Consider the following 27,229-nt stretch of genomic DNA (forward strand, 5'->3'; position numbering starts at 1 on the left):
GTCATCAATAGATTTTGGTATAACTACAGTGATACAAATTTGGTATCACAACAGTGAGAAAGTTTTCATCACAATAAGAAGATCTTGGTACCTAACACAGTCTCAATGATAAGGGTTCGGTGAGAAGGTTTCACTGTCAAAATCTTGACGCATAACAATGATATTACAAGGATAAGGACTTTGCATCACATACATAGAAATTCGATCAAGGCACTTCAAAGTTTCGATGATATTATGTAATGCTTAAATCAAAATTTTCCCATTTAATTTTACAATTGAATTGCTAAATTCATGTAATGCTTAAAAATTTGATGTATGTTTGTAATAGCTAGAATATAGATGATTGTTGTACATACTAGTAACTACAATGGAATCATGGATGCCATATCTATCTTGATTTATGCAAAAATATGCATGTTTTCATGTCTTCTACAATTAATTTGGTATTTGGGATGTTTGTTTTGAGTATAAATGCAAAAAAATATAAATATATATATATATATATAGCAGACGCTTCCGCGGACGCTTCGCTTCCTAGATTTTTGGAAAATGACGCTTCCGCGCTTCCGCTTCGCTCCCGCTTCGTGCAACATTGATTTGGATCAATTTTGGACTTCAGTGATCAGCTTCATACTTCAGCATCATTGATCAGCTCTTTATATGTGATATTCAGACATGTACTTTCTTGTTTATGATCAAATGATCCATTATGTATTTTCAGTTCCTTTATACTTGTATGCATATTGGATCCGCTTTTGTACTTGACATGCGAACATGCTTTACTATTTCTGAGCATGGGTATCCCGCCTCAAACAGCATTTTATTTCTGATCTCTTTCGCTGGCTTGGCAAGCTGAATTTTGGTGAACTCCTCCTCGGTCTCGGCATGATTCCTTCTATACACTTAATACATTTCGGCCATCATGTACCCCTTCTGACCTCATATATTAGGGGGCATCTGTTATAGCACCATTTACCACTCTTGGTAGATCTGATGCTCTGATTATGGCCTAAGGCAACCCTTCCTTCCAGACTTCGTCCAAAATCTAAAAAACAGTGTTTTATTCCCTATACGCTACTTTGCCCTGTGATAAAGGTGTGTACACTTGGGTCAGTATATACCCAACCCATGTACATATGTTAAAACACTTAAAAATAATAAATTTCCTTAATTTCGAGTGGAGTTCACAAGTTTTACCTGTTACTCACCTCCTATAGCCTGTGTCCCAACTGTTTCCCAAATGAAAAAACTAATTTGGAGAAGTATAAATAAACCTCCATGGGAAGGCCATAAAGAAGCAGATATGAGATATTGATACTATAGTGAGATTATCCCTGATCGATTATGACGAAATCCCTGTGCCTCCTACACTCCCCAAAGCTTCAAGAAACCCTTGTTTCTTTATTGGAGATATCCTTCATCTTTCTTGAGATATCCTTGTATTAGTGATGAAGGAAAATTGTTGAGGCAGGGAAAAGACAGATCCGGAGGACGATTCCGCTTGGAGCCAGAGAAAGACTCAGGTCGTATTTCTCCACTTTACTTGTAGCTTACTTCAATAAAGAAATGTTGTTATGTTCCTGATATTAAACGTGTTTATGCATTGATTTATATTGTAATTTGTTTATGAATCTTATATTGATGCATAATTGTTCATTCATTTATATGATCTAAAGTTAATATCATGAACATGTTTTATGTTTCTACTGTTGTATATGTTTCATTTGAATAATTTTCAGGTTTCAAAGACATCATGAGAAGCTGAGGGTTTGCACCCTGCGGGATCTACCCAAACGTAGGACCTCCAGGTAAGGACACTCCTACACAGTTCAGTAGAATAAGCATTTAGGTTGTTTGCCTAAGCATTTCTTGCTGTTGTTTTCCATCCACTCTGTTGGGGTTTTCAACCCAAGACCCTAGGGTGATCTCACCCGCAACATCAAGCAACCTGAAAATCCTCATAAAGTGGCAAATTTCAACTTTTTTGGGCTCTTTGCCTTTGTATTGGTTGGAGATTGAGAGGGAAGGACTTTGTCATCATCAACAATTGATTTTAGGAGGGCTAAACAATCGTTCTTATCAGCATCAAAATAAATTCCCTGGACTAGGAATCAATTTCTATCTACATACAGTTTTCATATTCCCAAGTATTTGTTAAAGAAACACCCTATATCTAGTTTTCTTTCTAAATTTAAGCAAGCATTTTCAAACTGCATGTTTCTTGAATCTTATTATCAGTTTTCACAGGTCATAAAACAATTTCTGGCTCTAGTTTTTTTTAACCAGCATTTTTTATCAATCAATTTTTTCACCCTAGTTTTGAAGTTCAAAATTGAATATTGCCTTGGCAATATGCTGAAGGTTTTGGACCCATTTTCACAGCGCTATCTCCCATACCTGCACCCCAAAATATTCAAGTCCTTGAATAAAGTGCAAACCTAAAGGCACTTAGGAAAGTTAAGCGGAAAATTTCATGCTTACATGGGAAATTTCATGCAATTGGGGCCAACTGTAAGTCTTCGGTGACTTTGGCAAAATAGATACTCCCCAATTATGGTTGTTTTGTAATTGTGAAATAATTGCTTCCATGAGTTGTGAGACACATTTGCTTCATTGTACATCCTATTTGAAACGTGTCACTTGCACATGTTGATTGGAAGTGTCCATCAAAAAAAACATTTAAGCTTCGTTTGAGGCAACCACAGAAGAGGTCTTGTAAAGAAATCATTTGTTGCTTTTGTTGAAGAATAAGTCATAAACTAATTTTCTAATACATAATAAAAGGCCATAAAACCAATACAAGACTGTTCAAGCTTGTGGATAGACTAGACAACTTCACTAAAGTAGTCAATAGAGGTAAAGAGGCTTTAACAAATAACAAGTGATGAACTTTTGTATATCAACAATGTGCAATGTTTCTTTGCAACCATTCAGTTAAGTATAGTAAAAGCTGCATCAAGCATATATTGAAGCTAAATTAAAATGTTGTATAGAACCAGATCTCATGTTTTTTAATTTGGATAATCTAATCTCTTTTATGAGAAATATTCTTTATCCATAAGGTATGCAGTAAGGTGCTGTTCTATCTTTGGGACTTTATGAAATTAGAAGGGGGCTAGAAGTTATGCCTGTTGAATTAATCACTTGCATGTCCAGACTCAAGTTCCCCATTACCGAATTATATTATTCTAGACAGTATTGGGACAGTGCATGATTGTTAGCAAGCTGCAATTCCTCCTGTTGAGGGAAGAAGTCAATTTATCATATAAATACTAAGTTTGGATTATCAAAGGAAATTTTGGTCCCATGAACTTTGTAAGAGAATCTATTACTAACATGTCCTAATTGGGTTTGTCATCACAACCATGACTATGCAGCTCTGACAACAGGTACCAAAGCCACAAAAATACAAAACAGATATGTCAGTTTCAAAAGAGCAGCCAAAAGAGGGAGGAAAACTCCATTTAAACCAGGAATTGTCAAGAGGAGCGGGAGCGTAGTCTCTAAATTACTTTATGGGACGTTTATCAATCATGGTTCTTAACAAATTATTTGCTAGCAACAACCAAGATTTACAAGCTTTGGAGAAAACAGATATAATTTTCCAGAAGATGCAGGAAACAAGAGCAATAATTGGAGTATAGAGTCCAGATTACAGACTAAATAAAAATCAATACATAATTCTAGCCTTACAAATCTCACAAATGGCTCTTAGTCATTCTTCTATAACACAGGTATCACTCTTCCAAAAGAAAACTGCAGGTAGAGTTTATAATCCATACTACTAAACAAGCATCCATAAAATTACAGGTAGAAATAATAATATATACTACTAAACAAAGATCAAAAAGGCACACGATAGCTTACAGTGCCCTGGACCATCTCACGTCCTGCAAACCATAGGAAGGCTACTGCCCCTGCCAGGGGTACAAGTGCTGCAAGTAACTGCACATAGAACACATAAATCAAGGCAAACAAAAGTAATAATCATAAATTCCTCTGCTATTGTTAGTACACAAGTTAATTGTCTTCCTCATTAATTAAAACCAATTAACATCCCTATTACTTGAATGAGTATCACTTTCCACATAACGTTATAACTTATCTTATAATCTAAATGCATATAAATGGTGATAGTGATTATTCACCTTCGATACTACTACTAAGACTCGTTTATGATAACTAGGATATACTTTAATACCATAGATGAAATTAATTGTAATCAGAAAGTAATTGGCGAGAGTCCCAAAAAGATTACATCGGCTATAATTGGGAAAATAAACTGGGATAAATCAGCAAGCATCAAAAAAACAAAAATATTCATTTCTTCGAATAGAAACCAACAGCGACATCAAATAATCACATTGCAGTGAGTAAACAAAAGTTTGAGTAAGGACATCAGAGGTGAAGGTATGAGCTATCCAAGAAAGCCTGCCCAGATCAGTCATCGAAGGAGTTACAGATTTGTTTTGGAGCAGCATGCATAGACACATAGTCCAATGCACCGAAAGGCTTGAAGCATGGCATCTACTAACTTAGACAAAGATGAGTGGACTAGAGACCTTGTTACTGTCATTAGCATGCTTAAGTAGGCACACTTCAACCTATCTTCGGACCTGCTCAAAGACTAGTTTTGTGAAATTACACTTGTCTTAGTTTGTCAAGATGGTGCAGTCCTCAACAGATGCTTTCTGTACCATTGGCATAGCATGAAAGTGCAGTTATCTCAACAATGACATGTTTACTTCAGACAACATGCATGGCTCATGCATTCTCAGACCTGTCAGTATGAGAGTTCAGCCATTAGGAGGACAGAAAAGTATTTAATGACAGTTAGGAACAAAGTTACCAGAAATATAATTTCCCAATTTTGGATTGGATCAGCCTCCAAAGGAGTCAATCCAAATCGGGCTAAGCCAAACTTGTGCTAACCAGTTAAATCTAATACCAGGCCAGATTTTTTCTTTCTCTTGGCAATTATTTATTCCCAGCAACTTATTTAATTAATCAAATAAATTCTGAATTACTGAAAAATATAATCTCTGGTATTTTAAATTCTAGAAATATATGCAGCAAAAAACAAAAATTCGGAGATATCAACCACAGCTTAAAACAGATAGATACCCACAACAATTCTCCGTCATTCCTTAATACTCTGTTGTCGACCAACAGAGTATTACAAGGAAAAATACAATTGCTGGAACCTGTAACTCGGCCCCCACTGGATGAATTCAGCCAAGGAAATTCCGCCTCCTGGAAATCGGCCTCTGAAGGAATTCGGCCTAGAGAAATTCAGCCCAACAATCTGCTAGCAAATCGACCCTGCGCCTTCCCTACAAGCTGCCACTGCACCTCAGGAAATTTGGCCTCATGGATACACCTTGGAATCCTCCTGTAGTCTTCTTGCTTTGCGCTTCAATCTACTAAGCCACTCACACTAGAGAAAATCACTTTCTCTTGTTGTGTCTCCTCTCTTATGTCTTCACCTCTTCCTTGGGCTTCTTTTTATAATCTTCATTAAGCCAAAATCCCTAGCCCTAATCTCCCTTCTAGAAGATCTTGGAGATGAATGGTTGAGATCATTTCTAAGTTGCTTAAATTATTCAATTATTTATTCTTAGAAAATGACTTAATAGTCCAGAATAATTAATTGACTTTAATTATTGTACTTTTCTTAATTTAGACCTAGGAAAGAAAACATAAATCACTTACTCCACCAAGCAAGCACCTAAAAAGGCAATAAATTATCTTCCATGTGTTAAGACACCAAGCCTATGCAGAAGACGTTTCGAAGCTACTATGAGCTTCAAGTTTGACCTAGTGAATGTGGGTCAAACTCACGAGTTAAGAATGGATTGGAAGTTATGCATGGATCACGCCAAGATGTTTATAAAACCCAATTTTGGTGTGTTTATTCATTTTTCTTGAAGGAGTTGCTTGGGGCAACACGGCAAGCAGGGAAAATAGTAGTCATATGTAACCATGGGGCCGTCGTACAAGATTCCCCTCCCCCTGGATACTCGGCCTAGGATCTCTAAATGAAAATCTCAATTGCGGAGGCAACAGAGTTTTGGTATCTTAGTAGGTTGTTGGAATGGCAACAGATATTTCTGGTCATCCCTAAGAATGATATATGATGCTCTTGGTACATCCAATATTCTCTTTATCGCTAAAACCCATGTGAGCCCTGTCCAACCACTCTTAGCTATAGCAAATTATTATTTCTTTTCAACTTGTCGACAAATGACTAGATCTTCAGGTGGTGTTAGAGCTTGGGTAGAGTTTCCTGCTTGATAAAGGACTTCTTCACCAAGAGGGTTTCTCTAGTGGCTATAGGCAAATTCTCTATATTCATGTGGATTCGACTCAGTGAATTCACCTCCCTCCCAAAAACATCTATGTGGCAACTTGTTACTTGCCCCCATGTCATCTCAATTTTCTATTCACAGTGACTCAAATGGAGAACCTTATATTGACATGTACACTAGCATCATTGAGCACTTGATGATGGGGGATGTCATCTTATTGGGCGAATTCAATGCCCATACCTGAGATCTTCAAATCCCTCTTTGTAGTTGCTCAAAGGAGGTGTTTTGCATTGAGGAAATAGATCTAGCTTCAGTAGGACTCCATTTGGCATCAGATGGTGCATTTGGGCCCCTACAGGTTATGCAAGCACCTATTGCAACTCGGTGAATCTCGTGAGCTATTGATCCTTAACGGCCTTCCCTACTTTCCAAAAGTCTCACTTTTTCACTTCACAGCCCCATGGTGGATGTGCAAGTGTAGTAGATTATGCTTTATCTAGTCAAACAATACTCCCCTTCACCCACCACTTCTTGTTGACTCCCACTGCCTTGGCTAACCATGCCTTCTATCATTCTCCCATCAGGCTGACACCCCCGTTCCTCTGATCCCCCTTCCTCCTAGCCCAACTAAAACTACCCTTCTCATTGATGAGGGTGATCCCAACATCTTTACTTCCCATCTCCATCAAAGGATTATGCCTAAGTCCATTTTTGCATGCCTCACTTCTTCCAATGCCAAATACACGTCTTCCTTCCACCATTTGGGAAGTTGTTATTCAATCCTATTCCTATGACACCAATTCCACCTACCCTTCCTTGACAACTAGATCTAGGCTTTGTCATGTTGTCACCCAGATTGTACAGGCACCACGACAACGCTCAGGGCAATGGTCATCACTCTGATCCCCACCCACTTCGTTCTAGTTGTCTCCCAACAACACGCTATGGGGGGTAGTCCCTATGGAATGAGATGAAGGAAAACAAGTTGGAAACCAACTTGTTTGGGGAGACACAGATGAGTGGCCTAGCCAATTCGTTGAAATTAAGCAAGATTATTGATTAGATTATATTTTCTATTATGAGACTAGTTGTTAAAATTGGCAACTAGGGCCAAACTCCATGTGGGTCATCTTATTTATGGCTGCTGATATTTTTCTTGGATTCCTATCACCAAGAGGTGTAGGATTGATCTAAAGATCATCTAATTCCAACATGTATTCATGGAGATACAAATTTATTTGTATTATTTGACAATTTGTCAAGGTCGGCCAACAACCAAATTACCCCAACTTATCCTCAATGTTGTATTATAAATAGAAGAGGTATTCAAGTCATTTTGAGACCCATCTCTTGTGATTTCTCTCCACTAGTTTGGGTTTTGGTGGAAGGAGAGATCTAAAGGAAAATATGTTGTTCTAGAGGGAGATCTAACCTTACCCTAGCCGCAGTCTAAGGAGGCCTAACTAGCAGCAAGAAAGAGGCCCTAATCACAGTCTTGAAGGGTGCCCTAGCCGCAGTCTAAGGAGCCCTAACTAGCAACAAGGAAGAGGCCCTAATCACAGTCTTGAAGGTGCCCTAATCCGCAATCCTGAAGGAGACTAGGACGCAGTCAAGGGAGGACCTATATGCTGCCTACAGAAGCCCTAAACACAGTCATAAAGAAGCCCTATTCACTGTTAAGAAAGCCCTAAATCCGCAGTGATATAGAGGCCTGAAACCGCAGTCAAATGAAGGGTTAGCTACAGCAAGAGGAAGCCCTTGCCATAGCAAGGAGAGGCCTAATCAGCAAGGTCATTTGAGGACTATTTCAAAGGTCCAAGTTGCTGATTGGAAAGTCAAGGCCCTGATCTTGGAGGTCGAGGTTAGGAGGACTTGCTGGAGGGTGGACAGTGCTTACATTGGGCTTGAATCTGCTCTAAAGGAGCAACATGGAGGGCAGCATCTTATTGGAGGACAGTCGCAGCAAGGGAAAGTAATTTTGGGCCAATTCGATGAGCTGTTAGGGACTGCGATTGGTGTCGTGACCAGTCCCTTGAGGGTAAGATCTAGTCCCTCAGAAAAATTAGAAAAATAATTTACAAAATATACATGGGTTTTCAAATGGATTCTGAGAAAATAACTTTTATGATATTTTTTTCCTTGAAAGAATGGCTAAAATGCTTCAGAAAAATTAATGTTCACTATAGACCAAGAAAAGATTTAATCCACCATATAAAAACTAGAGATCCAAGCAAAGTAAAACTAGAGATCCAAGCAAAGTAACCCTTGCCCACAGTGTATGAACTTGGAGACCAAGGATTGAATACCTGCACACACTATGTATTATCTCAAAATAACAATATAAAGCACCACATAGGAAGCTTGTAGTCAATACATACCACAGATCAGTGACAAGAACTCCTCGCGTTGCACCCCAAAGTCTTTTATTATAGTAGAAAAAATAGCTCCCAGCAAGACAATAGTTTACAAAATGCTTCAACAGCAATTCTAGCCAGAGATCAAGATGACTAGAGACTCAACTACACTCTAATTTATAGATGAATCCTCCAAATGGAAAAATAGCGGCTAGTTTCTTTGATCCTTGTCAAGATAATCTTGGCCATTGATAATCACTTCAAGATCAGTTAATCTTGGCCATTGATTTTTTATTTGAGGAATTTTCGAATTTATCATTTAATTCCATTTTAATTAGCTCAAAATTAATTATTTTGAGCTAATTTCCTCAAATTGACTTTGACTTAACCACCCAGGTCCAAAGGTCCAAATTTTCTTGAAATATACTATATTTCCTTGGTGGAGGACCTTTAAAAATTGACTCTTTTAAGACCTACGAATTTTTCCATTTGGAGAATTTATTTTCCTAAGACATTTTAATTTGACTCTAATTAATTAATTTTCTGGCTTAGGGTTTAATTTTATTTTGCCAAGAAAAATTAATTAATTTACACATGAGGGGATTAATTATTTTTCCAACCCTATAATACATATAATCTTTCATTTACAAGACTCAAAGAAGGAAGGCACATTCGTCTTAGACCCTCAAGACACATAACCCATCTGCAACTCAATATGATCTAGTAAACCAAGTGATTTGTAATAAAATAATTAAGTCAGTTAACTTGAATTATTCCCCAACCACTTTTACATCAGACTCGACTAAAACACTAGGACTCACCAAATAATCCGACCGTAAATTTCACCCTAGCTTTGGGGGTTTAAGCTGGAGGGAAAAAACTCTTCTGATTAGCCGTGTCGAAAAACACAGGTAATCAATGAGGTTAAAAAGTCTCTTAAGATGGAATTCATCATCAAATTATAGGCTTACCTAGGTTGTTACATAGACTCAAGGTTTTACTAAGATCATTTACAATATATAACTTGCAGAATGGGATTACCATGACACATGGAATGTTGATATGTGATCTGATCCTCGTTGAAAAAGTTGGTACTTCCGCTTCCCTAGAACTTTGACAATTTGAGTGCAACATTTGGCTCCATATGGGGACACGTTGCTTCCTAGAAGTAACGTGAAAATCCCAGAATCCTACATCCAAGGAAACAAAAGGCCATCAAATAGATATACATTCAACATCGAAATCATCATGCATATATAGAAATACATCACTGGGGGAGCAAAATCTACTCTAATAAATTGAAATGTAAATGACATAATATAAATGTTGAAAGTAAAACTATCTAACTGACATGATATAAAAGGGAATAGGGTTAGAGATACTATACAAAACAATGCCTTATGGCATTAGATGTCATCAACATGGTGCATACTGAGCATCTGCCACTCTCCAACAAGTTTGTGGCCTGCTTCTTGGATGTGCCATGCTGAATTCTAAAAATGTTAGGATTGTGACTCATCCGAATATCGAGTTGCTCTCGGCCATCAAATGCATCAAACTTCTTCCTTTTTCTTTTCATCTACCTTTTACTTTTATTCTCGGCGGGTTCTGATGTCAATAATGAGACCAACGTAGGTTTTTTGTCTTGATCTCAAAACTGCTCGGATGAAAAAACTGAGGTCTACCCAATTTTATCCTACCGTCAATGGAGACACATAGACTTGAGCTTTCCAATTTTCCTTTTCAACCATGGTACTTTCAATTGACTTGTCTTGAATGGGGCAAGTGTCTCTCTCACAAAGAGATGAGAACTAATCTGGCGAACTGGGAGACCTGTGAGTCCTGAAAAGCCCTTTGTGCTTCTTCCCTAGATCCTTCGATATGAGTTGAAGTCCAGGAACCTGTCTCTTTTCCATCATTTGCAGCTTATTTTGAAGAGTGGTCTTTTCAATTCTAATGGCATCCATCTGATTAGGTTGTTCAACCTTCATAGCATTGATTTCCTTGGCATGGCTCTCCTCCACGGTCGACAACTTATTCTGAAGATATATCTGACTAGCTTCCAAATTTTGTATCTTTATCATTATCCACTTTCATGGCATTCAAATAATTCTACATCACAGCTTCCATTTCTTGAGCACACTTTTCCTTGATGATGGCTACCTAAGTGGAGTGATTAATTTTCATGAACATTAGCTCTTCATCATGTTTTTGCTCAATAGCAATCCACCTGATGTGCAGGGACTTCATTTCCTTGGAGTGAACTTCTAACAATTTCTCTTGATTAAGCTCCATAGTTCTCATCAACTGAGCTTGATTGAATTGCATGTCTCTAAGCCTCTGAGTTAATTCCCTGATAAGATCCCCCTGATCACTTGTTCCTTCCTTTCCACTATCTCGAATTCTAATTGCAAAAGCACAAGTGGATTCATCATGAAAGTGGTCACAAGGTCTGCAATAAGGCACATTTTGATGTGGTTCATTTTCTTGAAATCTTTCTTCGATAATTGGGTCCTTTATAGGATCACTTTTTTCTTTATTTATAGTACTAGGGGCACAAGGCGAGCCACTTTGATCTCCATATCTATCTTTAAAAGCATCAATGATGTCTTGTAAAGAATCAAAAGAATCATCAGGGAAATTGCAAAACCAATCTCTAGCATTACCTTCCAAAGAAAGGACAAAAAGTCGCATCTTGATGTCTTCATGATCATAACATGAAGATCCACAACACATTATCATACAACGAGTAAACCTTAAGATATGCTTTGCAGCAGTGACTACACCATCACCCATGAACAAAGGTAATTTATTAACAGCATTTTCTGGAATATCATGAAGAATGTTGGTAAAACGACACAAGGTGAACAAGTCATCCATAATGACCTGCTTTAGGGGAAAAAGGGGCTAGTGGATGTTAGAGAGAAATCCTTTTTCAAGAAAAACAAGAGATCCACAAGAAGCGAGCTTCTAGCAGGAACTCTTGTAAGAAATGAAAGAAGTGGAGTCGCCACTTGAACATGAATCTAACTCTAAAATCCAAAAGGCAGAAACCGAAAAGTTAGTTAGGGAGAAACAGATGGATATCAGGGAGGGCTTCCTGTCTGAGAAAAATGAATGCTTTCTAGAATGTAATTTGTTCAACCGAGCTCTAAGAGTGAGGTTAACCAAGCTACCAGAAGCTTTTGTGAATGGATGAATCAATGGAGTCGCCACCCAAACAAGAAACTAACCCAAATGTCCAGGTGCTAAAGTGCAGACCAAGAAGTGAACAAAGTGATAAGAAGATTAGTGAGATATCAAAGCGTCGGAAAATGTGGTGCTTGATGGATTAAGGAGATGAAAATGGATTAGAAGATTATGAAGATTGTCGTTAAGCCAAGGTCCAATAAATTGGTCCCCAACAACAACGCCAAAAAATGTTTGTCGCCCGAATTGTACAGGCACCGCGACAACACTCAGGATGGGGGTTGTCACTCTGAACGCCGCCCACTCCGTTCTAGCCATCTCCCAACAACAGGCTATGGGGGGTAGTCCCTATGGAATGAGATGAAGGAAAACAAGTTGGAAACCAACTTGTTTGGGGAGACACAGATGAGTGGCCTAGCCAATTGTTTGAAATTAAGCCAAATTACTAATTAGATTAGATTTTCTATTATGAGACCAATGCCTTAATGGAGTCACAAATTCTTGCTTCTTATAAATTGGAACCAAGTGGTTGGATGGACACCCGCTGCTTGAATGGTTGACTAACCTATATGATATGCAAATCCTAGAACTTATGTGAGATGCAATGATCTTGGTAAATTTTAGTTAAATGCCTAGTCTAAGTGTAACCTTCCTTTAACTATTTTGAAGCTGGGCTCCAAGGTAGGTCGTGGGAAGGAGGCTAACACGAAGCAGGTAGAACATGATACTTTCTGTTAGGCTTCTATCATCTGATGTCTCCGGCGTTGTAGAGACTGTGGCTCTAACGACTGGAAGGTCACCGTGGTAACCACCGGAGAGTTGTCGAGGCCCCTCAAGCTAGATATGGAGGGTTGTCCTATGTCTCTATCAACCTAGCTTATGCTAGGAGGTAAATTATTAATGCAAATCTAGATCTAGTATGCTTATGCAAGAGATAATGAGTGAGATTTATCTTGAGTTAAGATTTTCTTAAGTTGTTTAATTACTTATTTAGAATTTTTTTAAGAGTACTTAACAATAGTGAATTGCAATCTTAGACATGATAAAATGCTTACAGATACAAGTGTAAACTTCAACAATATTCCATAAAATACCAAGTAACCCAAGATGCCAAATGCTTAAAATAGTCAATCAAGATGTTGATCACAGAATCATGACAATTTATACCAGCAATACTACTTCAGAAAATTCAGATCTTCTCAGCATTGTAACAGCAGTGCATAAACCACTTCAAAAGATGAAACTTGCCCCAACACATAAAACACCAAAATTCTAATGACCAGCAAATCTAATTTAGCTTGTTTAAATCACTTTAATACGATGTATTCAATAAAATTTCAGATCTGATTTCTTGACTTGCAGAAGTAAAATAAAAACAGATCAACAAGATAAAACTACCAAAAATAGATGGCCAATATGCCCAAAAATAGCAAAATGCAATAGAACTTGAAAATTTCAATATTAGGGCTTTTAGAGAGTTTGACTCAGCGATTTTCAGAATTGATATGTTTATTACAACAGTGAGTTAAACACAGATCAACAAACCAATCAAGTTAAAAATAGATGCCCAATATTTCCAATAATATAAAAAATTTCCAGAAATTGAAAAGTTCAGTTTTTGGCCCTTATTAAGTATTTGATTCAGAAATTTCAGATCTACAAAAAATTTCAGTTATGCAGAAAAATCTAGCAAGCTTAAATGTTAGATCTAGGCTAGAACTAAAATACCCAAGAGGCCGAAATTTGTAAAAATGAATTTTTTGCAATTTTAAATGACTTTGACCATTTAGTTTGTGATTTTAAGGACTAATTATTAGTTATTTGCTTGTTGTATAAAACTGCAGAAAACAAGGGTTTAGAGGTCAAACCCTAGGCCCAAGGCCTTGAAGATCCCACCGTTGAAAATCGTTGAAACTTTGGGATCACTTTGCCGCTTAAAAAATAAGAATTTTGACACCTTAATCCTACAAAACCGCCAAGTATTTAGCCTTAAAACTTCAGCTTTAGGTTTCAAGTCAATTTAGGGCAAAAAGAGGTCAAGAAAATGGAGAACAAGGCTAAGGGAGGCGAATTTGAGGGATAAATGGGCTAGGATGGTAGATCGGGGCACAAGGATGAAGGATAAGGCCTCAAAGGACCAACACTATGCCTAATGAGGCTAGCGTTTTGGAAAAAGAGGGTATGCAGGCCTAGGGAAGGCTTAAATCAAGGCGTTGAAGGGAGGGACACTGACGCTGAGGCCTAGGAAGGCAAATTCGGGCCTAGAAATCCAGAAGAAGTTGAAACCCTTGCTTGAAAAATTTATGCTTCAGCTCCTTTGATTTTTTTCCCAAAAAAATCATGGCAAACCTACAAAAAATTCCAAGAGACCAGATCTTACCCTCAAGGGACTAGATCTAGCTCTTCTCCCACTTGGTTTCTCGATCTAATGAAAATAGAAACACCCAATCCCCAATATATACAAAAATAAAACTAAAACCCCACCCCAAATTAGAAAACTAATTTACAAATTTAAATTTACAAAATATACATGGGTTTTCAAATGGATTTTGAGAAAATAATTTTTATGATATTTTTTTCCTTGAAAGAATGGCTAAAACGCTTCAAAAAAATTAATATTCACTATAGCCCAAGCGAAGATTTAATCCACCATATAAAAACTAGAGATCCAAGTAAAGTAACCGTTACCCACAGTCTGTGAACTTGGAGACCAAGGATTGAGTACCTGCACACACTATGTATTATCTCAAAATAACAATATAAAGCACCACATAGGAAGCCCGTAGTCAATACATACCACAGATCAACGACAAGAACACCTCAAGTTGCACCCCAAAGTCTTTTGTTATAGTAGAAAAAATAGTTTCAAGCGGGACAATAGTTTACAAAATGCTTTAGCAGCAATTCTAGCCAAAGATCAAGATGACTAGAGACTCAACTGACTCTCTAATTTATAGATGCTCCAAATGGAAAAATAACAGATAGCTTATTTGATCCTTGTCAAAATAATCTTGGTCCCTAAACACTTCAAGATATTTTAATCTTGGCCCTTGATTTTTTATTTTTGAGGAATTTTCTAATTTATCATTTAATTCCATTTTAATTAGTTCAAAACTAATTATTTTGAGCTAATTTCCTCAAAATTTTGACTTTGACTTAACCACCAAGGTCCAAGGGTCCAAATTTTCTTGAAATATACAATATTCTCTCGATGGAGGATCTTTGAAAATTGAATCTATTAAAACCCACGAATTTTTCCATTTGGAGAATTTAGTTTCCTAAGACATTTTAATTTGACTCTACTTAATTAATTTTTTGGCTTAGGATTTAATTTTATTTTGCCAGAAAAATTAATTAATTTACACATGAGGGGATTAATTATTTTTCCAACCCCATAATACATATGATCTTTCATTTACAAGACTCAAAGAGGGAATACACATCCGTCTTAGACCCTCAAGACACGTAATCCATCTGCGACTCAATATGATCTAGTAAACCAAGTGATTTGTAATAAAATAATTAAGCCAATAAGCTTAATTTTTTCCAAACCACTTTTACATCAAACTCGACTAAAACACTAGGACTCACCAAATAATCCGACAATAAATTTTACCCTAGCTTTGGGGGTTTAAGCTACAGGGAAAAAACTCTTCTGATTAGCCGTGTCGAAAAACACAAGTAATCAGTGAGTTTAAAATATCTCCTAGGATGGAATTCGTCATCAAATTATAGGCTTACCTAGGTTGTTACATAGACTCAAAGTTTTACTAAGATCATTTACAATATATAACTTGTAGAATGGGATGACCATAACACATGGACTGTTGATATGTGATCTGATCCTTGTTGAAAAAGTTGGTATTTCCGCTTCCCTGGAACTTTGACAATTTGAGTGCAACATGTCCCATGAACAAGTTGTATGACAACGACTATAAACTCCTCCATAGTCAACTTTGACATGCCTTCTTTGACACGCCTTTACCTACACTCACCCATCCTACCCCCCCATCTTAAAGTCTCTTATCATCGCTTGTTGCGCTATAGCAATTGCCTCTTCATTTCCCTACAAAGACATGAGTTGAGTGCTTCCCTCATATGTTCCCCTAGAAAATCCCAACACGCTTTCTTCCCTTGCCACTCTCCTCTCCCAATCAAAGTCCATGTTTACCCATACATACTCCCTATATGATATCCCTGGACAACCCTTAATCTATGTTTACCTCTTCCCCCTTGCATATATTCTCATACTAATATATTAGGGAGGCCATTTGGATGATGAATACAAGTAAAGCATCGAATGAGCAAGGGTTCCATGCAGAGCTTTTAAAGCAAGGTCTTCACGTTAACCACCCAACCAACCTATTCAACCACATGGTTTGCGACTCTACACAAGATTTCCGTAGTTTTGGTACCATCACATTAATCACCCAATTCACAAATCAGGCTCTATAACAATTCCCACCGACTACAAAATGATCATGGTAGGCCACAGGTTTTCTAAACTTTATGCTACAACTCTCCATCAGAAACTTTCTAAGGAGCTTGAGAGGAGATAACTCAAAGCCAAAGGACAAGTTGGATTACAACCTAAGCACCAAACCACTGACCACATCCTTACATTTTAGGCCATCATTGGAGAGGCACAACATCGCTCTTCGAAAGTTTACTACTGGCTTGTGAACTTCAGAGAAAAAATAAATAAATAAAGAAAATAAAATAAAATAATAAATAAATAAATTTGGTTCCATCCCTCGAGAGACTTTGTTCTAGAGACTCAAAGATATTGGTATCTCAATACCTAACTAACTACCATTATGTCCCTCTACGAGTTGGTTTTTGGTCATCTATGCACAACACATGGGTTATCATATTTTATCAAGAGTACCATTGGTGTCAAATAGGGTTTCCCCTGTACCCAACATTGTTTGGAATCTACATTTACGAGTTTGAGTCCTTGCACGAGCACATCCAAGATGGAGAAGGATGCCTACTCCACCATATCCTAATTTCTATCTTGCTTTTTGTTGATGATATTATCCTTTTGGTCTCATCCCCTGAAGGGTTACAAAGATAGCTTGATGCCTTGCCCATCTTCTATGACCTTCAACAATTAACAGTCAACCTGGGTAAAACAAAGGTCATGATCTTCAATAAGTCAAAGAAGGCCCTCTTCGATCACCCATTATTTTTCCAAGGTGAGGACACTGAGATTACATGCACATATACGTACTTGGGAATATTACTCATTGGACCTCGCTTTAGTCTACACCATGCACTTCAACCCAGAGTCAACAAGGGATACGGTTCCCCAACCCTTCTTAAGAGAACGTGTTTCCAAAACCATTTTCAGGATGTATCATCCAAGATATTGCTCATGAATACTATCACTTAGCCCACAATTTTATTTGACTCTGAGGTGTGAGGACCTAGTCTACTATAGACCAATAGGTCTTTAGAAGAGAGAGTACAAATCATCCTCCTTGGCCACATCATCAAGTTGTGTTACAACAAAATCTAGCAATTCAGTCAAACCCTTACTAGGTGACCTAGACAATGTGCAACACAAGGGAGTGTCACCACTATCACCTCAGCAACTACTCCCCTCTCTTTAGGAAACAATCCAATACAAGGAAGGCTTCCTCGATTGGGCTTAGGGATCAAGCAACCAAAGAGCTTAAGCTAAGTGTCCCCTAAGGATCCTACAATGTAAATCCATTAATTGAAGGTATAGCAAATCAAGGTTTGAGGTGGATGGAGAAAATTTCATATCTAGTATCAAGGAAGCTATGGGTCTATCTAAAGGCTATGGTTGAAAGAAAGAGCCTTAAATAGGTTTCCAAAACAAACCAAATCGAGAAAATACTCAAGGCTAATATAAACTAGGGTTTTAGACTAGCAAATTATAGCAAAATAATAGTTTATAACAGCAAATTTACCGTGAAAATAGTGATTAAACTAGATACGTAAAGGCTAAATTAGAGTCACTAAAGACAAAATTAAACAAATTTTGACAATTAAGAAGGCACATAACAACAAATAAAACCTTGACGTCGGCCCTAGCGAAAGGTTAAAAATGCATGAAAAACTCCAATTTTGCTTCTCTAAAGCGCTTTTAAAGAATGACTCGCCCTAGGCCATCCATCAAATCATTAAACGCTGAAAATACAAGATTTGCTATAATTTAACAGTAATTTACCATAAAATAAAAAGAAAAAATTATATTTTAGAAGAGTAACACAAGAGAGATGGACAAGTACCTTCTCAATCTAGGGCGTATGGAGTTAGCATACCACCTGCCATCCATTCAGTTGGCTTCCTCAATTGGTCTACTCCTAGTTGCTCTACCCAATGGGCAACAACCTCAAACAACTGGCCCAATTGATAGCAAACAACAACTTGGTTAACTTTACACCAATTTTGCATCTCTATAATTACACAATACAATATAGAATGTACACATATGCACAACTGCAACAATTTCCTTTCTACTTGTGTACTTGATCTCTTGGGCTTTTTGTTCTTACATGTGACCATTCGCATTGTTATGCCTGAGATGATATCAACCACCAATTAGATTATGAGAACATCATGTTTCGGTACATACTCTGCAATGATATCACGCATTTCATGCAAAGCTGCCCTAGAAGGGCAGATCTCGTAAACCCCTGAAAAGAATCCTCACCCTCCCTCCTGAATCAGTGATGGGGATACCTGCCAACGGGTGAAGAGAAGATGGAAATGGAAATCTAGTTTGTCTATCCATGTAATAACAAGAAAAACAGCATGCCGTAGAACTGCAAAATCAGAGGATGGCTTAGAGAAATATGAACCCAATATAGAGCTGATGCATAGAATGAAGGATCAGAATACTCCTCTCGAAGGTACACTCAAAGTAAAATGCCCTCCTGCAGTTGACGCACGTACTTCCAATCTCCAGAGAGCACATGTAGATATCAGAAGGCCCTGCCTTAACTGAACCGAAATGTAAATGTCGTGACACTATTTAAATTTTCCTCTCGTCTCTTCCTCTGAAAAGCTCAAAGATTCAATCTCTATCAAGGGAATTGGTTGAATCCTATTGTCTCACCTGTCCCCCACACGTACAACTGTGGTGCTAAAGATGGGCAAAACATATCCACCCCAGAGAAATTCAATGATTGGCTATCCTTCCCCGCCCAGAACCATCAATGGGCAGGTTGGAACCATGAATGGGTGGAATATTCATAGTTCCATGGTTCCAATCTCCTCTTTCATAGAGTGAACCATGAATATGGCAGGAAATCATCGAATTTCTGTGAGGTGAATCATTTTCTCCATATGAAGCAGTTCTTACGAGTAACACTTACGATGTAAAGGACTAGAGTCAGTTAAATGAAATATATACTGAGACTGACTAGAACTTTGAAGTTCTATAGGAAGCAGTTCTGAGGGGAAACATTTATGATGTAAAAATGGAATATGTACTGAGACTGATTATAACTTTGAGTTTAAACATAAATCTCAAATTCCAGCGGATATTTTCAGCTTTTAATACTTGTCCCAGAATTTAATTATGAATTCAAAGTAGGCTTTAAAAGGAAAATATATATATATATATATTGAAACAAGAATCAACGAGAATACAAAAGGAAAATAATTACCCATAAGGAAACGATTGCATCGACCACCCACCACAGCTTTCCTGTAACAGTAAGATAAGTTAAGCATCCGGCCAAAGCCAGGTTAAAAACAACACGCCCGACTTCATTGTTCCCTCCTCCTCCTCCGCCGCCGGAATCGAACCTGAAACTAGCCTTAACCATAGTCCTTTGTTTTCTCTTCGTATTGGGGCAAAATTCCTTTAACAAATAGTAATTTCCGGGAAGCGAGCTCGAGCTCTTTCCGGGCCCATAATTCTTCGTATTTGAAGTATAAAGATTGTAGGAAATTGCAGAAATCACTTTAGAATTGCATCGGCAAGGAAGGAGACAGGGGTTTGACGATTTTATTGATTTGAAAGATGAGTAAGATGAGAATGGATTGGATGAGAAATTTGTCAAGCAACTTAAGGTGATAGAATCCATTATTTCACTGCATTGGCTCGTTTTGCACAGAAACTGCTCGGGAATGTCGATTTTTAGAGTAGCAGGGATTGAATTGGGATGTTGTTCGTCAGATTTTACGGCCTCTTGGTTTCGTAATGGTGTTTTTCAGCCAGTGCCGCTAATAAAACGGCTTTGAAGACCCATATGAAGTAATAGCCAAAGCTGTCGGACTCGCATAGCAGAAATGTAAGGATTTGGATTTAATATTTTGTGATAAATCTGTTGGATTTGAAATATATGTACTGGAAATTTTCCCACTATCTGATCAGATATTCACTACAGTAAAACTTCTTACGCACGAGCCTCCTTTCGGTGCATTCAGATTTAACCTGGAATAAAATGAAACTATCGTCCATTCCTCTTTAATTTCACAAATTAAAAATCGAAGATCTAATAAATTTAGAATGTATATGGTTAAGAGTAAAAATTTCGGGATTAATGTGGTTTACCCAATTTTTACGATGTTTTGTGGTTTGAAAAGTGGAAGCAATTTTTACGATGTGATTAATATGGAAGATTTTTTTTTAAATTGATGAATATGGTGTGAAAAATAAAAAATTTCATTAATATTTTTTAAATTTCAATTTATTTTTTAAATAATGATGAAAAATTTATATGAAGTCTTGAATTAATGGTAAATGAGTATGTCACCATGGTATTCCCGTGGAAAAGTTACTAGTTTAAATCCTCTAATAAATTAGCCAACCAAAAAAACATAATAATAATAAAAATAATGCTTTTTAATATTACTTTTCAGAGGGGTGGCAAGAGTGGGAGGGGTAATCGTTTGTTTCGAGGAACAATCAATGTTCAGATTCACTTGGGGTCTAGATACAACAACTAATAATCAGGTTAAATTTTTGGCATTGTGGAAAGGTTTGGAGATCGTCATCAACAAAGGTATAAGGGAGTTAAAGGTCTTTGGAGATTCTTTGATTATCATCAGGCAGATCTCCATAGTGACATTAGAAAGAAGCTCTCTCTTCCTTGTAATTGTGAACATGAAAGCCTTGCAAATTAAGAATTTTGAGGAGATTTCCCTCTTCCATATTCTTAGACACCTAAATCAAGAGGTGGACAAACTTGTTAATTGTGGGTTTGAGCTTCAGCAAGGAACATTAGAATCAAACTTTAGTTAAGGGAATTTTTCCCCAGTTCCATTATACAAGTTCAAATGGTTAGTTTTGAAAATGAAGTGCAGCTTGATTGCCCGTCATCTTGCAGGAGAAACTTGGATAATGGAGATATTGTATTAAAAGTTGTATGGTAACCGATGACCTCTCCATCTAACACTGACAGCTTGAGATCTTTTCCACATGGAGGTGAAGCGTACTCCACCTTTCCTTCCCTGTCTCTTCGTACTTGTAGCCTAGACATATGGATAAGCTTGAGGACAAGTTTTAAATGGGATTAAATGTTTTGCTTGAGGTCGTTTATCCGACCAAAATTCTCTGCAACGTCAAATTTTAATGTTTTACAACATTCTCTTGCCTTGGATTTAATTCATGTGGTGGAATTCCTCCCTGGGGCAGATCTTTAGATTTGAGTTGAGCTTGAATTAATGCCCCTCCTCGAGTTTCATCCTAGATGGCGTGATGAAGAATTATTAAATGCACAGGGTCTCTAGGTAAATTGCTCGTCTTTCCCTCTTACTCTGTGTATTGTTTGGTGGTTTCATAACTTGTGTTTGGGAAGTGCATACATGGCCACCCTTGAGAGTCAAGTCACTGACATTGAGTTGAATCATTGGAAACAGTCAGTTGAGAATGTGTTTAAAGTTTTAATGGACATGCTTGAAATTACAACTGGGAGGTTGGAGCTCGTTGAGAATGGATAAGGAGGCAAGGTTCAATCTTCTTGAAAAGAAATATGAATGGTTGCAGATGTGCATGGATAGGAAGACAACTAGCCTAGAGTATGTAATGCTTTTACTGACGTTGCAAATTAGTGGAGATGAAATGAATGCAGGGGACACTAATTCCAAGTGTGGACTTTCCTATCTCGACAATGATCTCTAAGTGGCAAAAACAGTTGTTGCGGCGTTTGAAGCTGGCTCGTCTTATGGCAAGGAGATGATCTTAGAAAATGTCACAAAGGTTGGCCCCTTTAGGCCAAACTAAGTATTTTGTCTTTTATGTAATGAGAGTATGAACATTTTTTGAAGCAATTTTGTAGAATTTACGCGATATTTCAATGAAAAATTATAGTTCAGAAAATTCAAAGGCAAGAAAATCCTATTGTGATTATACTGGAACATTGAAGCAGTAGAAATCACTAAAGCTTGTAAATGGTTCTCGCAATGCTATCCAAATATTTTAATATAATAGCTACCCATTTTGTTTATATATTACTTTTCATTATTAACATAAAAATGAAAATAATAATGTATAGTATTTCCATTAAAATTTATAAAATGGATAAAACCAAAATTGTGAAAAAAAAAATAAAATAAAAAAATGAAAAAAACGAAGAAGAAGAAGAAGATAAAATATCTTTGTAAATTGTAAGTTCAAAATTTTTAGGAAAATATTTATGTTTAAGATACAAATAAACTTTTAAAAAAATATTGTAAATTTTTTTTAAGTAAAGAATTTGCAATTATAAAATATTAGAAAGTGTATTATGAATTTTGTGAATATAAAATTAGAAGTAGTGGTGTTAATAAATTTAAACATAGAGAATCCACTCATTTTAACTAACAAATGTATTTAGCTTTTGTTGGTTTAATGATCTTTAATATTTAACTTTATTTCAATTTGACTTTTGACATGGTTTATTATTTGTAAATTTGATTTAATATTGAACGTTTTTATGTAAATTTGGTTTACATTTCTATTAAAGATAAAAGCATAAATTCTTCATGTAGGGTGGTATGGGAACACGAAATTGGAAATAGGAATGGCACATGCCCTTCCTCACTGCACAAATATTGGGAGTCACTCCCATGCAAACCATTGAGGGTTACCAGGGAAGCTTGAATACCAAGACTACACTCCCTACAGGATGAAAATGAGAATGTTACAGCACATTCATGGTGCAACAAGGAAAACAGGGAAAACCAAAGCGATGCATATGATGATTCAAGTTGGATGTAATTGGATTCATGTGTGGGAGATCATCCTGTAATCTTAGCCCTTCTACTTGAGAATGTCTATCCATAATAGCATTAAAGTGTGGTTCATAGGAGATTTCAAGGTTTTTTTTCATGCTTCGTAATATATTGTTTTCTTATATGTTCTTGTGATTTGGTCCTTAGTTTCGAGATTGGACCTCAAACTACTACTATCATGCCATTATTGCACATCATTCGACCCACAAACGAAAAGCTCCAATGCACCAACCAAGATAAAGTTGGATGTAGTTGTTGTTGCCCCTACATATATTCTAATCAATCCACTCAACCTGTTTGGAAGGGTGAATGTTGTTGAGGAATGGGTCAAAGCTTCAAAATATTTGTTGGCAAAAGAGGAGATCGACAACATTTCGAATGAGTTCCTCTTCAACCCTAAGTCGAGTCATACCGTGGAGACTAAGTTCCATCGTACATTCTAACTCTACTAGAACACAAAAGCTTTTGTGACCCATGCATTATGATTTCAAGGCAAGGATGGAAAGAATCTCCATGACCTTGTATGGTTATACAAAAATAGAATCAACTCCTGCTCACATTGATTTCTTGGCTGATGAAAAAGCATGGTGGAAAAATCTAAGTGGAGGCAAATCCTAGCTCTTCAAAAGACACTCTAATTGTCCTTTATTCCTCCGCAGAGGAAGCAAGTTGCAACAGTCCATTTTGAAAGTCTAAATTTGTCATGGTTTTAACTCATGGCAATTAGTTCTCCTTTCTACAGTGATTTTGGTCAATATTATCTTTAGTATTAAAGGTTTAGTCTCCTTTACAACAAGCCCTCTTTAATTTGCCACTCAATCTATTAAACTCTGAGGCATGGTTTCCATCTTTGGGCAACAAATGGCATTTTTCGTAGGTTTGAAAGGCACTATCATTTTTTCTTTAATTTATTAGGCTCAATTAGCAAACTTGTCTAACATTTTCCAAAGGCTAGTTTGTTTGTTTAGCCACCTATGTCTGTGTATACTACTTTAAATTTATAATGAAATAGTTACTCACTCTTACGAAAATAATAATAATAATAATAATAATAATAATAAATAAATAATATTAAACACAATTAACATGATTTGATCAATTGGGTATTAGCTTAAGTGACTCAAAGGAAAAGTTGTGTCATTCTCAATTTGAGTTAAAATCCTACTTTTAAACATGTTTCCTCTTCTTGAGTTAATTGTTGTTGGGATATTGACCTAACTTTGAGAATTAAAGAATATAATTTACCCATGATATCATTCTTGAAATGATGGGAGTGCCTAATGAATTTCCCTTCGACATGCATGAGAGAAAAAAAATAGTATAACTTTAAATAAAATTCAAGGAATAAAGTTTTTAAGAAAAACTAAAAAGGGGATACATTGTTTTAGTAGTGATCCAAAGAAAAAAAATGAGAAAAAAACAAGGGTATTGTATAAGTCTCTAAATATTAATGTAGGAGCATATTAATTACTTATAAGTAATATAAATAATTATAACTAATAATTATAATAGTTATGTATAATAATAACTAAAATTGTTAACTAGATAAGGAATCTTTCCAATAGATGGTGATGGAAGAAGTATGTTATATGTGATGAATTTTAATTGCTAACTATGGCTTTCAGTCCCTAATTATGTGACATTTGAATTACTCAAGAAAATGTCTTCTACGTGGAATTACTCACTCATTTTTTTTGTGAAATTCTCCCTAAATTCGACAAGAAATTTGTCAAATGTCATAGTTCCAACTAATTAATAGGAACTTTGGCTTTAAGGGTTTTGGGTCATTTTAAGATCACCGAGATAACTATAAATTAGAAGAAATAAGTGGATTGAAGTCAAACTTTACCTAATCAAATGAGAAATAAATAAAAGGACTTGTTAAAAAAAATTGAGTTTGTCCACTTATTAACGAATTGTTGTTAAAATACATAGATACATGTTAATAATGGTGGTGGTGATAATTGGAAGGGTAATAATTGCTCTCTCTCACGTTGTGTTCTCCCTATGAGGACGCATTCTTCCCTTCAGCCTGCTCGCTTCCCCCATGGCCCCTCCAGAGTCTGATCTGGAGGGGGCTCTCTCAATTGTTGCACCCCCTCCTGATGTTTTTTCTCTGGCCCTTGCCAGTCTTGTTTCCTCCCTGGGACCCCCTCGAGATCAACCTGCAATCTCCAAGTTTGTTAAAAAGCTTGAGGACATTCCTGAAATTGTTTTACCTCTTGCGTTGCCTCGAAGAGTTGCTCTCTCATTGTCTGAGAAGGTTCTGGTTGGGCAGTTCACGGGCCTATGGCCCTCTCCAAAAACAGTGCAAAAATGGGTAGAAAGAAACTGGTCTCCTTCAACTCAAGGCAAAATATCCATTCGCTTCTGTGGTAGAGGCTATTTTACCTTCTATTTTGAATCCAGAGAAGATAGAGATCTCATATTCAGAAATAGGCCATACTTCATGGACACTAGAGGCTTATACTTGAACAAATGGACTCTAAACTTTGACCCCGAGCTTGATGTTCCGAATGTTGTTCTAGTTTGGATCTGCCTCCACCACCTCCCTCTTCATTGTTGGCGAGATGAATTTGTCAAAGAAATAGGCAATGCATTTGGAAAATATATAGATCGAAGACCAAAAGAAAATATGCATGCATGCGCCTGAATCTATGTGGAAGTTGACTTTGGAAGGGACTACCAGAAGAAATGAAGATCAAGGTAGATAACTAGGCGCACATCCAACAGTGGACTATGAGAAACTTCCTTTCAAATTCAAAGTATGTTGTGAATACGTTCATTTTGAAAATAGATGTTGGAATAAACAAGTAAAAGAAACAACTGAAACTCAAGACCCTTAGTGGGAACCTGTTAAAAATAAAAATAAAAAATGGAACCAATCCTTCAAAGTCTTCAATCCCTTCCTCGTCATCTCCCCCTCCACGAGGTGTCCCTCCACCCTCCTCCTCTCTCTCCTTTCCTTCAGACTCCAATCCATTTGCCTCTCTAGATCCCCCTCTTGATCCCCTCCCCTCTAGAGAGGATGCTCCCCCTCTCCCCCTTCAATCCTTAGCCTCCTCTCCTCCCCCCCTCTTGCCCCTTCCCCTCTTCCTCCCCTTCTCCATCATCCTATTTCCTCGGGTCCCCCCTTGAGCCCCCTTCCTCCTCCCTTTGAAATGATTCAAACAATAAATCAATTCAAGTAATCTCTCTTTCCTTCAGACTATCATAAGAATCCTGGAAGGAAAACCAATAAGGAAATAAAAGACGACGAAACAATAAAACAAATGGCCATGGGGACCCAACAACTAATGGAAATGTATATAGAAAAAGGTATTGGAAAAAAGGAAAAACCATATCAGACAGTACAAGGGAAAGGTACCTCTGCTCCATCCCAAAGAAAATAATGTATTTGGTCTCCTAGAACTATATAGGCCTCAAACATCCCTCAAAAATCAATATAGCAAAAGATCTTCTTAAATCTAAATGTCCAAACTTCTTCCTAATTCAAGAGACCAGGTCATCCGAACAAGAGATGAATCAGACAATCCAAAAACCAAAATATTATGAAGGAACAGCTATAAAAGCAATAGGTGCTTCTCGCGGTATTTGTACATTGTGGAAACAATCCTCTTGGGAATTTATATGTCAGAACAAAGAGCAACATTGGATAAAGACTTAATTCAAAAATAAGATGTTTGGATATCAAATTAGTATTTTCAACATCTACGCTCCCACTCATTTCAGAGACAAGGACCAATGTTGGCAATCCTTAGTTGATTGCTTAAACCTATAAACCAATATAAAACTTATAGTTGAAGGAGATCTAAATCTAGTATTGAATGCAGATGAAAAACAAGTTGCCATCTTTCAGGCAGACCATTTCGTAGATAAGCTCGAAACCATCATAGAATCTCACAGTCCAATGCACATAGCGCCTAAAAAAGGTAAACTCACTTGGAGCAACAAAAGACTAGGTTCGGGCAACATCAAAGAGAGACTGGACAAGTTTTTAATCCAAGTGAGTGTTATTTCAGATTATAACATGGTGATCTCAAAAATCATTCCATCAGCAGCATTAGACCATAAGTTCATAGCCATTAAATTCAGGGAAGGTGAAAATTTGGGCCCTCTCCCCTTTCGATACAATCCCCTTTGGCCTAACTTCAAAGAAGTTAGAACATTGGTCTTCTCAAC

The 27,229-nt window shown here is 37.0% G+C and overlaps 1 protein-coding gene across 4 annotated transcripts in view; it reads right to left on the reverse strand.

Moving 5' to 3' along the window:
* Positions 1 to 20,248, reverse strand: part of LOC149209881 (uncharacterized) — a 285,654-nt gene extending 265,406 nt beyond the window's left edge. For 2 of the 4 annotated variants that reach the window (XR_016252911.1, XM_089396538.1), the window contains exons 1-2: positions 19,495 to 20,248; positions 3,868 to 3,945 (exon numbers count right to left, since the gene is read on the reverse strand). Coding sequence is in view for 3 of the 4 variants with exons in the window: in XM_089396538.1 (XP_089252664.1) it covers positions 3,868 to 3,945; positions 19,495 to 19,917 (501 nt within the window). In the remaining variant the exon portion in view is untranslated. The remainder of the gene's footprint in view (positions 1 to 3,867; positions 3,946 to 19,494) is intronic. The other 2 variants (XM_089396537.1, XM_089396536.1) reach the window with 1 other exon arrangement.
* Between the last annotated feature and the right edge of the window lie 6,981 nt (positions 20,249 to 27,229).

Source organism: Pinus tabuliformis, chromosome 1_2 (genome assembly GCF_031772625.1).
Source record: "Pinus tabuliformis cultivar Carrire ecotype Pingquan chromosome 1_2, CPIR1, whole genome shotgun sequence".
In the NCBI taxonomy this organism is placed as follows: domain Eukaryota; kingdom Viridiplantae; phylum Streptophyta; class Pinopsida; order Pinales; family Pinaceae; genus Pinus; species Pinus tabuliformis.